Genomic DNA, 14,198 nt, shown 5'->3' on the forward strand with positions numbered 1-14,198 from the left:
ACTTGGAGCGAAATATTCCGAAAAGCAGCCAATAAGTGTCTAGCGTAGGTGGGAACTCTTTAATACTCTTTAAAAAGCATCTCAGGGAGATTCCTCAAGATATCGGCTGAGAAAATGCCAAGAATACATTTCTGGAAATTCTAGGCAAAAAGGGGGTCTACTTTGAAGATGCTAAAATACGCAATTATTTTGATTTATTTTGTTTTTTTTTATCACAACATAATTCCCATACTGTAGTTCCACTTGTGTTACTCCAGAATTTTGACGACTTTATTATTATTCTAAAATGTGTGAGGAAAATAAATAAAAATAAAGAATGAGTGTGTCTATACTTTTGAAAGGTAGTGTAGTTTATATTCTTTTAGGAGAAATGATGGCAGTAATTCTTGAGGTGACTGTAAATGTGTTTACTGTCAATAATGATAATTATGTTGTTAAAGTTTAAGCACTTAATTAAGCACTTTGACTGTTTCCATGGTTGGCTAATGTGTGTGTGTGTGTGTGTGTGTGTGTGTGTGTGTGTGTGTGTGAATAGACATCGAAGAGTGTCAGATCTCCCCTGACCTGTGTGGACACGGGACGTGTGTGAACACGCCAGGCGGTTTCGAGTGTGACTGCTTGCCAGGTTATGAGAGTGGCTTCATGATGATGAAGAACTGCATGGGTGAGCACCACAGCTCTCCGTACACTCACTGAAGCAGTAAACAGCACCCATGTGTGAATTACTCTTACACAGTAGGCTGTGGCTTAACGGTGGTCACTGTATTGCAATGGATGGCAAGTAAAAATTGTAGTCATACTGTGTGTGTGTGTGTGTGTGTGTGTGTGTGTGTGTGTGTGTGTGTGTGTGTGTGCACGACTGTGTGTAACAGATATTGACGAGTGTGAGCGGAATCCTGCACTGTGTCGCGGAGGCTCCTGTGAGAACACAGAAGGTAGTTATCAATGTGTGTGTCCACCTGGCCATCAGTTATCTGAGGGCGCGGAGGCTTGTGAAGGTGAGAATAAAACAAATAAACACACACACACACTATTCAGAAAATGTGTAAGTCTGTGATTTATCTGATTAAAACTATTAGAAATGCAAGTGAACTACAATTCAATGGTTCTTGAATGCATCATGTGCTTTGATCTGATCTATGAATAAAATAAAAACTCATAGAGAGCTTGTTTTCAGAAAACTTTCTGCTTTCATTTAACCACATAGGATATCTTGCCCACTATGTAGAGTATGTGATATGTACCGTATGTGTCTGTGTGTGGTGCATGTATGTTCCAGATGTTAACGAGTGTGAACTAAGTGCTACTCTCTGCCCCAACGGGGAGTGTGTGAATGTGGCTGGCACTTACCACTGCTCTTGTTTTTCTGGATTCCAGTCAATCCCAGACAGAAAAGGGTGCACAGGTAAAAGTTCTACACTGAAGCAGAAAGCTATGGAAGTATTAACATTCTGATGTGTGGGAGGAAGTAATGGCTTGGTGTTTGTTTGTTTTTTTTGTTTTTTTAAAGATGACATACATACAGTATGTAATTCTTTACTTTGTATAATATTTATAGACATTACTAATATGATTGTAAGCTATTAGCTATTCTAAGTTATTATTGTTTCTATTTGTAGTCTATTCGAATTAAAACATACAATACTGTGCAAAAATCATAGACACATGCAAAATAACTATACTCACTATACTGGAGAATTAGGCCCCAGACAGACCTCAGGGTGAGCACCCCCTGCTGGCCTTCCTAGTAGGGTTGTCACGGTACCAATACCAGTAAAATTCCACGGTACTCGGTACCAATTTCGGTACCAAAGCAAAACACAAAAACATGGCAATTAAACAACACTATTTTATTAACAAAGTTAAATGTCAATATAAAACGTATTTTTACAATGCCATTCTGTATACTTCAAGTATATCATTATTAAAGGTACTAGGAGTTATCCAGACAAGAGTAGAGATGTTTTTCTGACTGACTGATATTAAAGACATAAACAGTGCTAGCCGCACATCTGTTATTTTCTAACACATAAATTTCAGATATATCGGTCATCAAAAAGCATCTGGTGTGTACAATTAGTAAATCCCATCATGTCCTCCCATTTATTTTACCCCCAAAAAAGTTAAAGCATTAAATGGTTAATAAGGACTGCTGACCATATTAGCGTTAAACGCGCGTTTGCTAGCATTAAGTAAGCAAAAACGAGGATGTTTTCTTGCAATAATACACTCCAATTAAACTCCTGACCATATTAGCGTTAAACGCACGTTTGCTAAAATTAAGTAAGCAAAAACGAAGATGTTTTCTTGCAATAATACACTCCAATTAAACTACAACATTCATAATGCAACCGCTACCATCATATTAAACTCACCTGCTTGAATAAATACTGCGGGTAAGCAGCCGCTCTTCCTGAAAGCACAGTTAATCTAGCTGCACATAAATTTTAGGGGCGCGGCTTTTACACACTGAGAGAAATCCATGTATTTCGCCTACTATATAGTAGGTAAGTATGCGGTTTCGGACGCAGCCATGGTAACACGGGGAGATGCTGCTGCTTTGGCTCTTCTTATTGCACAGTGCACTCATGAAAAGTTCCCAAGTGACCACCTGTCAGGCAGCGCGTCAGTACCGGGTTGACCCGGTACTACCGATACTTATGAAAATCTGGTACCGTTCACTTTTTTCTTTTTAGTACCGACTTGGTAGCGAAGTACCAGTACTTTTGACAACACTACTCCGTAGTAGCACTTCCAGCAGCACTACCATCCAGGTACTAACCAGGCTGTAGCCTTGCTTCAGTGGGACACCAGGCGACAACTGCAGGGAGATATGGTGCTTACAGTAATTAACTACAGTCTAAAAATCGACATTTGGTGTGACAACCCTTTGCTTTTTATAAACGGTCGGTCGTCTCAGGTGCACTTTGTGCAGTTTTATAAGGAACTTTGCCGGGAAGTTTTTCTGAGCGTCTTGGAGAATTTTCCACAGTTCTTCATGAGACTTTAACACTTGTCAAACTTGCTTCTGTTTCTGCAGGTAATTCCTGACAGCCTTCATTGTGTTTTTTCTCCACTAAAAACAATTTCTTTTTTTTCTTTTTTTAAAAGTAATGTATGGAAATCTAAAATATTTTTTAATGACTGTATAGTGCAGAAGTCATTATGTAAACATCTAAGAGGAAATTTGCATTGTACTGTATCTCCATGCTAGGAATATAGGTTTATAATATAATCAATTTTGTTGCCTAAATTGGCTAAATAATTTAGGTCTATATAAAATTGGGAATAATCATAAATTTCAGTACCGCACGAAATAATTACCATTATATAGTCATCATTAGAAAATCTTCAATTTTCTTACATATTCATTTATTGTCCTATCAAACATACTTTCTGATCAGATATGGACCCATACACACTAATGAGTTAATTGCAGTTCCACTTCTTGTGCCATATGTAACTGTTTTTTTCTCCTTGTTATCTGCAATGTATTGTAGACATAGATGAGTGCACCATTGAGAATGGAGGCTGTGACTTCCACTGCACTAACTCAGAGGGCAGCTACAGCTGCAGCTGTGGTCAGGGATATGCCCTAATGCCAGATCAGAGAACCTGTACAGGTAAGGAGAGATTCACATGGAGGAGGCTGTGACACAAGCCAGTTGTATCCTAATTTTTAAAAAATAAGTTTTGTTTTACTAAAATAAAATTTTTAAACTGTTCAAGAGCTGAATCTGATGTACTAGAGGAGGGTAAACACAAACACACACACACACACACACACACACAAACACACACACACACTCACACATGATTATGAACCACTACCACACTCGAATCATAACCAGTAGGGCTGTTTTCCTGTAGGCCCCTATCCACTGTGTCTGCTTTTTGAGTAAGCCAGCATGAAATATGGGGGCAATAACTGGCATCATTCTCAGCATGAGTCATAGTAGGGGAATGCAAAGGTTGAAATAGGTGCATTCATAAATATGGTCAGTTAAAACACACACACACTCACACAGTACTAGTGGTAAAAAGAGTCGCTTACCAGTTTTTGCTCATTGTCAATGTCTTCCTCCAGATGTGGACGAATGTGAAGAAGAGCCTGATATATGTGATGGTGGTCAGTGTACTAATGTTCCTGGAGAGTACCACTGTGATTGTTACGATGGATACACGTCTTCCATGATCACAAAAACTTGTCTAGGTAGGTCTGTTTGTTTATTTAATGAACAAATAAATGAATGATGAAGTATATTCATTTTAAAATATAAATGTATTGACATTATCCATTAAACAGACAAACAAACAAACACAATCTGTTCATTTCCCAGAACTGTTACTTATTCCTGTCTCCCAAATAGAGTAAGACTGTAGTTATTAACCGTATGAACGATACACATTACAGTGACATTCTTTTCACATACTCAAACCCTTTTCAACTGGACTTTCTACTGCCATTTACTGTACATTCCTGCGTTACATACTGTCAACACATTCATCTGTCTACAATAATCTGGATGTTGAGTAGTGGGTCCTTTTGACCATCTGTCAGCCATATTTATCCAGGGCTTCATTTTTCTGCTAAGCGTCTTGACGTGGGGCTTGGAGGGGAGGATGATTGCATGCTTGTGTGATATCTCCAGATGTGAACGAGTGTGAGGTCAGTGCCAACATCTGCATGTTTGGAGAGTGCGAGAACACCAAGGGCTCATTCATCTGCCATTGTGAGGTTGGCTACTCTGTGAAAAAGGGTTCATCAGGCTGCACAGGTGAGATGGCTCTGTTAGCACCATTATAGTGTTTATTATGTGTGTGTACTCGCTAGGTCACAATTGTCTTTGAATTTAGGAGATGATCATACCTGGTGTTAGTATGCATGTACTGTAAGATGCAGTAATGTCACTGGTAAAAACACTGAAAACAATGTATTCTTTTAATAGATGTTGATGAGTGTAAGATCAATGCCCACAACTGTGCCATACATGCCACCTGTGTTAACACCCCTGGAAGCTTTCAGTGCTCCTGCAAAGAGGGATGGGTAGGCAATGGAGTGAAATGTGTTGGTAAGTATCATGCCCATCACCTGTGTTTGAGAAAGTAGAGAGAGGGAGAATCTTGTTACTAAGCAATGTTTAGCAAATATATATATTTTTTTGCCAATTTTACTTTATATAAAAAAAAAATATTCACAAAAAAATGATCATAGTTTGATGTTTATTTAAAAAATAACCAGTACAGAGACATGGTTGTTGGACAGTGTTATTTTCACAGGAAAAGTCATGTACAGTGCTGTGAAAAAAAGATATTTAATTTTATCCTGTTTTTGTGTATAACTCGTACTAAATAGTTTTAGATCTTCAAATGAAATACAACATAAATCAAAGGCAACCTGAGTAAGTACACTATGCAGTTTTAATGAATTAATGCATTTTTTATTGAAGCAAAAAAAGTTCTCCAACACGTACACAAAATCTGGTTGTGCCACCTTTAGCAGCAATAACTGCCACAAAACACTTCCGATAACTGGAAATCAGTCTTTCACTTACTTCTAGAAATAGTATTTACTAATATGCTTTGCATCATTGTCTTGCTACATAATCCAGTTGCGCTTGAGTTTCAATTTACGGACAGAAGACCAGATGTTCTCCTTTAAGATTTTCTGGTAGAGAGCAGAATTCATGTTTCCCTCGAGTATTGCAAGTTGCCCAGGTCCTGAAGCAGCAAAGCCTCCCCACACCATCACACTTCCACCACCATGCTTGACCATAGGTATGATGTTCTTTTTGTGGAATTCTGTGTTTGGTTTACGCCAGATGTAACGGGACCCCTGTCTTCCAAACAGTTCCACTTTTGATTAATCACTTCTCATCCTCCCAAAAGGTTTGAGGATCATCAAGGTGTGTTTTGGCAAAAATCAGACGAGCCTTAATTTTCTTCTGGGTTAGAAGTGGTTTTCACCTCACCACTCTTCCATGGATGCCCCTTTTGCCTTTTTGTGTCTTTCTGATAGTGGAGTCATGAACAGTGGCCTTTATTGATGTAAGAGAGACCTGTAGGTCCTTTGATGTTGTCCTTGGCTCTTTTGTGACTTGCTGGATGAGTAGTTGCTGTGCTCTTGGAAGAATTTTGGAAGGTCGGCCACTTCTGGGAAGGTTTACTACCGTGCCGAGGTTTTACATTTGGAGATAATGTCTCTCACCGTGGTCCTTTGGATTCCCAGAGCCTTTGAAATAGCTTTGTAACCCTGTATTTCAATCACCTTCTTCCTCAACATTTCTGGACTTACTTTCAATTTTGTCACAGTGTGTTACTGGGTAAGACCTTTAACCAACTTTAGTTGCAGTAATCAGGCCTGGATGTGTCTAGTCCAGCAGAACCCCATTATGAATGCAGTTTCATGGATTTGGGGAATTAGTAACTATGGGGGCAAATACATTTTCACACAGGCCCAGTTGGTATTGGATAACTTTTTGCTTCAATAAATAACATTATCATTTAACAACAGTATTTTGTGTTTACTCAGGTTGCCTTTGTTTTATCTTAGATATTTTGTTTTAATTTCTGAGACAATTTACACAAGATAAACACATATTTTATACACAAAAACAGATATACACAAAAACAGAAGAAATCAGGATTGGGTCAAATACTTTTTCACAGCACTGTAGCCATAAGATGGCTGCAGGCATGTAATCTGCCTCGATTCATATGTTTGGCTCATTTCAGATGTGGATGAATGCACCAATCAGACCCACAGGTGCAGTCCTAATGCTAAGTGTACGAACAAACCCGGCTCTTACCGCTGTGCCTGCTCAAAGGGGTTTAAAGGCGACGGCTTTACCTGCCTAGGTAAGAGACAAAGAAGAACACCACATAAAGTGTTAGGGAAAGGTGTAGATCATAATAATGTGTTAACATAACAAATACTAGCAAATTTTTAATGTGTGGTTATAATTAAGATAATTAAGTTGTAGTGTAAATACAGCATCAGGCATGAACTCACGCCACTCTCTGTACTTTTCTCTCATGTTACGCAGACATAGACGAGTGCACTGACAATGCTGAGCTATGTGAGAACGGCCAGTGTCTAAACATCCCAGGAGGATATCGCTGTGACTGTGAGATGGGCTTCACTCCAACCCCTGACAGCAGAGCTTGCCAAGGTTGTGCATTCAACACCCACATGCCAGATTTAGGACTTTATTCTGTTGTTTACTGTCTCTGTCTAGCATGTAGATATATCTGACTTCATATTCTGCACAGTGTTTACTATATCTTTTTGAGCTAAAACAGGCCTCTGCGCAAAACACTTTAAAGTCTTTGCACGAATTTATTCAAAAATGATGAACAAGCAGGTAGAATTGGTGCTAGAAGTGTTGCAAGCACAGAGAAAAGTACATAGCACTTCCCAAAATATACTTCTAAAAATAAGCAGTGCAGTTTAACTGGAAAGAAAAACAAGAAAACACCAAAACAAACTACAACCACTACGAGCATTAGAGCATATGTAGATGGAGATACTATGTCATGTTTTGCAGATATCGATGAGTGCTCCTTTCAGCAACTCTGTGTATTTGGTACATGTAAAAACCTCCCTGGCATGTTCCACTGCATCTGTGACGAGGGCTATGAGTTAGACCGATCAGGGGGCAACTGCACAGGTATGTGTTACTTCAACACACAGATTGCATGAATCTTTAAATGCCTTCTCCATTTCAGTCTAGTGGAAGATATTTGTGCCATGGGATCTTTAACGTTGTGTTTCTGAACAGATGTTGATGAATGTTTGGACCCCATAAACTGTGTGAACGGACACTGTGTGAACACACCAGGCTCTTATGAATGTAACTGCCCTACAGACTACGAACTTAACCCAACTGGAGTCGGTTGTGTTGGTGTGTATGTCTATTGCTGTATTATCATTGCTGAAGGTCGACTTGACAAGGTCATCTTGTGTTTTAGCATTAATCTTGGTTCTTATTTTTTTTTCCGTTGTTAGATCCACGTGTAGGGACCTGTTTTCTGGAAGTGTTGAAGCGTGGGCATGCTGGCCTGGCCTGTAGTGTGGAGGTGGGCGTTGGGGTCAGTCGCTCATCCTGCTGCTGCTCCTTGGGCCGAGCCTGGGGAAACCCCTGTGAATTCTGCCCTCCTGTCAACTCCTGTAAGCACTCATACAGTATATCATTATATTAAGTATATTATCTAATGTAATGCGCTGTATTGGGCATAGATGAATATGAGTTCATGAAAAGTGAAACCTTTCTTAACCACTGTGTCCTATGTTTTTAGCGGACTACAACACACTGTGTCCAGGAGGAGAGGGATTCAGGCCCAACCTAATTACTATTATACTGGAGGGTAACTCTTTTTTTTAACACCCCAAATACCACAGCATATACTTTGTTTTGTGTCAAGTTATATGCCATATCGCCTGGTTATATCATTTTTCAATAACAATACCAAATGATTTATTTTAGATCGCTCATCAGCTGTTTAAAGATAAGCTAGATCTGTCTTCAGTGAAACCTTCAGGGCTTTTGTGAAATTCTGCTTGGTATCTTGTTACATTGATGTTTCACATTTTGTTGAATTTGTCACTTTAAATAGATAATTAGCATTTTATAATTATGCTTAGTATGCTATGCAAACTACTACCACTAATCATAATAATAGGTTATTAGCATGAGTTGTACCATACCATAGGTATTAAAATAGGCCTAAGGTGTTCTTTTAGTGTCATGTTTATAGGGACATCAAAAATATTGATTGGTTTCTTTTCAGACATTGATGAGTGTCAGGAGCTTCCTGGTCTGTGCCAGGGTGGAAACTGTATCAACACTTTTGGCAGCTTCCAGTGTGACTGTCCAAAAGGCTACTACCTCAATGCAGACAGCCGTATTTGTGAGGGTGAGTATGCTGTGTTGGTGAGTATATTACTTATATGAATGAAATACAGTACAGATTATTCCGAGAACATTCAATTAACAGATGAAAAGCGATTACTAAAGATAAATGAATGAATAAGTGTAGCAATATGTCTGTGTTGATGTCATGTCACTGTCTAAGGCTGAGCTGTTTACACAATACTAATACAACATAGCCTACCTTAACACTGATCATTTTAAGAAGTCCTCATATAGTATGTGCATTCATATTTGTTTTCTGGGATTGTTTTTGCTGGCAATACATAGGGCCTAAATCTACAAAGTAGAGATGCACCAATGTAAAGGCTACTTTTCCCGCTATGGGCCATCGGCCGATAGTTTAGAAACATCTGATGATCAGGGCCAATTATATCCTGTCAATCAAAAGAGGGCAGGAAAACACATCAATTTCGTGCTGTGTGTAAAGATGATGTCTCTTGTGTGGAATGACGACAAAACTGCAGTTTGTAAGCTCTGTAAGCTTACTGATCAAATTTTACACCGGAAGTGATCAGCAGTGAAGCAGAGTCAAGTCAAATTTTTTCCCCCGTGCTACTCGTGCGCTGCTCACACTGAATTAAAGGGCCAGTACACCGTTGAAAGATTTAAATAAAGATGAGTGACAAAAAGTAGTATATATTGCACACAAAATATATTTGTAGAGTAGTATGTTTCATTTGCAGTTAATGTTAATGAGTTAATATAATCAAAAAAAGGTTTATATTAGGCCTATATATTACCAGTTTGATGTTCAATGATGAAGTAGAAATGCTTGTGTTTGTGGTGAGTGAATGTGAAGCCTAACAGGAGGTGTTTTAGATTTCAGTCAATGTTAATATGAATTAATAACATTCAATAAGTTAAGAAATCTTACTTTAATCTTCAGAATGTAGTTCATGTGTTAATGTTAATTAGAGTAATGTGTTTTCTGTTTATGAGACCAGTTACTGTGAAACAACTTGTTGAAATGGAGAATAAAGTTTTTATTTGCATTTCTTTCAGAATTGTGGAATTAATTATTATTAATTTAAAAGAAGGTATTAAAAGCAGAACTATCGGTATCGGCCGATCTCACTCTGAATAATCGGTTATCAGTATCGGATGAGAAATTTAGTATCGGTGCATCTCTACTATAAAGTCTTGAATAGAAATTAAACGTCTTTGCATTTGTACAAAAATGCCGGCTAAAGCTCACTATAGAGGTGGATTGATCCAAAGAAGCTGTGATGGATTCTATAAAAAAATATAATAAATATGGAATACATTTATTTTATTTTTCGATCTGCAGATATTGATGAGTGTTTGGTGAATCCTGGGATCTGTGGTCCAGGCACATGCTATAACACACTGGGCAATTACACTTGTGTGTGTCCTCAGGATTACATGCAGGTCAATGGAGGCAATAAGTGCATGGGTATGTAGAAAAATTATGAAATTAATTTCTATAGTCATTTGAAATAGCAGAATTTAATTGTTATTCGACTGTCTTCGCTGTACCATTTCCTCCCCTTTTCCCTTTGATTTGCTCTTATTCAAGTTCTTCATACTGTATTGTAATCCCGACTACATGAGACTGAATTTATGTTATGCTTTCTAGACATGAGGAAGGGACTTTGCTTTCGCAACTACAATGGCACCACATGTGAGAATGAGCTGTCCTTCAACATTACGCACCGCATCTGCTGCTGTGGCTACAACATGGGCAAAGCCTGGAACAAACCCTGTCAGGCATGTCCCATACCAGGCACTGGTCAGTCTGCTGAACGCACATTAAGAGTGGCAGACATCTTAATAAGATGCATGCACAAGATTCAAACTCATCTCTGTTCCTTCCTTTAGAGGGCTTTCACACTCTTTGTGGAAATATTGCACCAGGGTTTGAAATTAACATTGAAACTGGAAAACCAGTGGGTAAGGCTTTTGATTTTCTATTGTATTTTATATCAGAGTAATGTTTTTAGTTTGCAGGAATTTATAGGAACTGACGGTTTAGTTGTAACTGATTGTCTGATATTCAGATATTGATGAGTGTCGGGAGATCCCAGGGATCTGTGCCAACGGTGTATGCATCAACCATATTGGAAGTTTTCACTGTGAATGTCCAAGAGGATTCAGCTACAATGATGTGCTACTTATATGTGAAGGTTTGTAACCACTTAACATCTGTTTAAACACCTAAAATCACACCTAGAACAAATAAAAACATCTTGCTATGTTGTTTTGTTCTAAGACAAGACTGGATCTATGGTTTTAGAACACATTTAGAACTATTTTAGAATTGTTTATATTTCTGCATAAATAGGATCTAAAACATCATCAGATTTTCACACAAGTCCTAAAAGTAGATAAAGAGAACCCAATTAAACAAATGAGACAAAAATGTTATACTTGGTCATTTACTTATTGAGGAAAATGATCCAATATTTCCTATCTGTGAGTGGCAAAGATATGCAAATCTTTGCTTTCAGTATCTGGTGTGACCCCCTTGTGCAGAAATAACTGCAGCTAAACGTTACGGTAACTGTTGATCAGTCCTGCACATCAGCTTGGAGGAATTTTAGCCCGTTCCTCAGTACAGAACAGCTTCAACTATGGGATGCTGGTGGGTTTCCTCACATGAACTGCTTGCTTCAAGTCTTTCCACAGCATTTCTATAGGATTAATGTTACAAAACATTAACTTTATTCTTCTTTAACCATTCTTTGGTAGAACGACTTGTGTGTTTAGGGTTGTTGTCTGCATGACCCACTTTCTCTTGCGATATTGATCACAGACAGATGTCCTGAAATTTTCCTTTAGTTTGCTGGTATAATTCAGACTTCATTGTTCCATCAATGATGACAAGCCGTCCAAGCCCAGATGCAGCAAAACAGACCCAGACCATGATACTACCACCACCATGATGGGATAAGGTTCTTATGCTGGAATGCAGTGTTTTCCTTTCTCCAAACATAACGCTTCTCATTTAAACCAAAAGTTCTATTTTGGTCTCATCAATCCACAAAACATTTTCCCAATAGCCTTCTGGATTTGCCACGTGATCTTTAGCAAAGTGCAGATGTGCAGCAGTGTTCTTTTTGGAGAGCAGTGGCTTTCTCCTTGCAACCCTGCCATGCACACCATTGTTGTTCAGTGTTCTCCTGATGTTGGACTCATGAACATTAACATTAGCCAATGTGAGAGAGGCCTTTAGTTGCTTAGAAGTTACCCTGGGCTCCTTTGTAACCTTGCAGACTACAAGCCCAATTCCAAAAAAGTAGGTACACTGTGTAAAATGTAAATAAATGAAAAATAAAAGCAGAATGCAATGATTTGCAAATCTCATAAACCCATATGTTATTCACATTAGCACAAAGAAAACATATCAAATGTTTAAACTGAATAAATTAACCATTTTTACTCAAATGAACATTTACTTTTCCAGCCTTTTGTTGCCTCCTGTGCCTACTTTGTTTAGGCCATGAAATTTAAAATTAACTTGTTTTTTTCTTAAAATGGGACATTTACTCAGTTTAAACGTTTTATGTTTTCTATATTCTATTGTGAATAACATATGGGTTCATGAGATTTGCAAATCATTGCATTTTGTTTTTATTTTCATTTTACACAGCGTCACAACTTTTTTGGAATTGGGATTGTATTACATGTGTTGCTTTTGGAGTGATCTTTGTTGGTCTTCACTCCTTGGGAGGGTAAAAACGGTCTTAAGGTTCCTCCATTTGTACACAATCTGTCTGACTGTGGATTCTTTAGAGAGAGTTTTGTAACCTTTTCCAGCCCGATGAGCATCAACAACTCTTTTTCTGAGGTCCTCAGAAATCTCCTTTGTTCGTGCCATGATACACTTCCACAAACATGTGCTGTGAAGATCAGACTTTGATAGATCCGTGTTCTTTAAATAAAACAGGGCGCTCACACACCTCATTGTCATCCCACCTGATTAATTTCACCTTCAAATTAACTGCTAATCCTAGAGGTTCACATACTTTTGCCACTCACAGATATGTAATATTGGATCATTTTCCTCAATAAGTAAATGACCAAGTATAATATTTTTGTCTCATTTGTTTAATTGGTTTCTTTTTGGCTACTTTTAGGACTTAATTCACAAACTTTCAAGCACCGTGTATACGTGTCTATACTCACAGGAATGCTGGCATTTTGTACACAGCCTTTATAAACGTAATAAACTTTAAATTTGTAATAGCACAGCCATTGGTTTCAACTTTGTTCCTTTCACCTAGAAGTGGGTGAAATTGTCAAAAAACTGTGACTCAAGGTAGGGGCTCCCAAGTGGAGCAATAGAAAAGTATTTCCCTATCGTCCAGAGATCGCCAGACGATGCCACAGCCGTCTGTGGCTGGGAGTCCAAGCGAGCAACATTGACTGTTCTCTCAGGGTGGGAGGGGTCGCAAACTCTTTCCCATAGCAATCACAGTGATAATATCCGATCATGCACATCTGTGAGCTCATGTATCTGAAGAGGGTGGTTAGCATTTTCCTCCGAGTGAGTCACTCAAGGTATCGCTCACATACATACACACAGACACACACACAAATCATAATGAAACGGCGATTAAACAAACCACATACAATTCCTAACAATCAGCAGGTGCTATACCAAAAACTGCTTTGGAAGACCTTACAGATTGTTATTCAGGTCAATATAACGTTTTAAAACCAACCTATTTCCACAGGTCCAGTGATGCACATCTTTTCCTAACAGGCTCTTTGTCTTTATATTGCTTGTTGCATAAATGCAAGAGACCCACAACTGCTTTAACTTCTGCCTCTATTTCCCCCCTATCGTCCCACATGGTGGCTGAATAATCACACAGCTGTAATGTTTAATTTTCTTTCTTTCTTTCCCTTGTTTCATTTCTACTGGTGTTTTGGCCACTACTTCTTTTCACCCCTTCTCCAAATATTAGCTCACTGTCTGCTTGTGTCTGAGCCAGTCCCCTGACTGGGTCAGCTCCACATCCAAATTTATCATCAGCACTTAACTTTAGCTTACAGGGCCTCAACTCGATATCCTTTCCTCTCCAGTCCTCTCGTAGATCTCACGATGATTTTGGCCCTTGCCTTGGGGAATGTGATCAATTTCCTCTTTTAAATGTCTCCAAACTGTATGGAGCAGCCATCGGTTAGGCCTTAAAAGGGAAGCTTGTGTGAACACCACGAAGCCAACCAGATACATGGCGAATATATCAACAATGTAAATCTTTGGTACAGTAACACTGCTGATAATAGGAAACAATGAAT

General features: G+C 38.6%; 1 protein-coding gene across 3 annotated transcripts in view; it reads left to right on the forward strand.

Moving 5' to 3' along the window:
* The window catches only part of LOC108276642 (fibrillin-2), a 70,192-nt gene that overhangs the window by 34,932 nt on the left and 21,062 nt on the right, over positions 1–14,198 (forward strand). For all 3 annotated transcript variants that reach the window (XR_008398111.1, XM_053686906.1, XM_053686907.1), the window contains exons 26-43: positions 536–664; positions 873–998; positions 1,280–1,405; positions 3,501–3,623; positions 4,088–4,213; positions 4,653–4,778; positions 4,950–5,072; positions 6,736–6,858; positions 7,047–7,172; positions 7,548–7,670; positions 7,782–7,904; positions 8,009–8,170; positions 8,299–8,367; positions 8,791–8,916; positions 10,222–10,347; positions 10,531–10,683; positions 10,773–10,844; positions 10,952–11,077. Coding sequence is in view for 2 of the 3 variants with exons in the window: in XM_053686906.1 (XP_053542881.1) it covers positions 536–664; positions 873–998; positions 1,280–1,405; positions 3,501–3,623; positions 4,088–4,213; positions 4,653–4,778; positions 4,950–5,072; positions 6,736–6,858; positions 7,047–7,172; positions 7,548–7,670; positions 7,782–7,904; positions 8,009–8,170; positions 8,299–8,367; positions 8,791–8,916; positions 10,222–10,347; positions 10,531–10,683; positions 10,773–10,844; positions 10,952–11,077 (2,208 nt within the window). In the remaining variant the exon portion in view is untranslated. The remainder of the gene's footprint in view (positions 1–535; positions 665–872; positions 999–1,279; positions 1,406–3,500; positions 3,624–4,087; positions 4,214–4,652; positions 4,779–4,949; positions 5,073–6,735; positions 6,859–7,046; positions 7,173–7,547; positions 7,671–7,781; positions 7,905–8,008; positions 8,171–8,298; positions 8,368–8,790; positions 8,917–10,221; positions 10,348–10,530; positions 10,684–10,772; positions 10,845–10,951; positions 11,078–14,198) is intronic.

The sequence above is a fragment of the Ictalurus punctatus genome, chromosome 16, assembly GCF_001660625.3.
Source record: "Ictalurus punctatus breed USDA103 chromosome 16, Coco_2.0, whole genome shotgun sequence".
Classification (NCBI taxonomy): domain Eukaryota; kingdom Metazoa; phylum Chordata; class Actinopteri; order Siluriformes; family Ictaluridae; genus Ictalurus; species Ictalurus punctatus.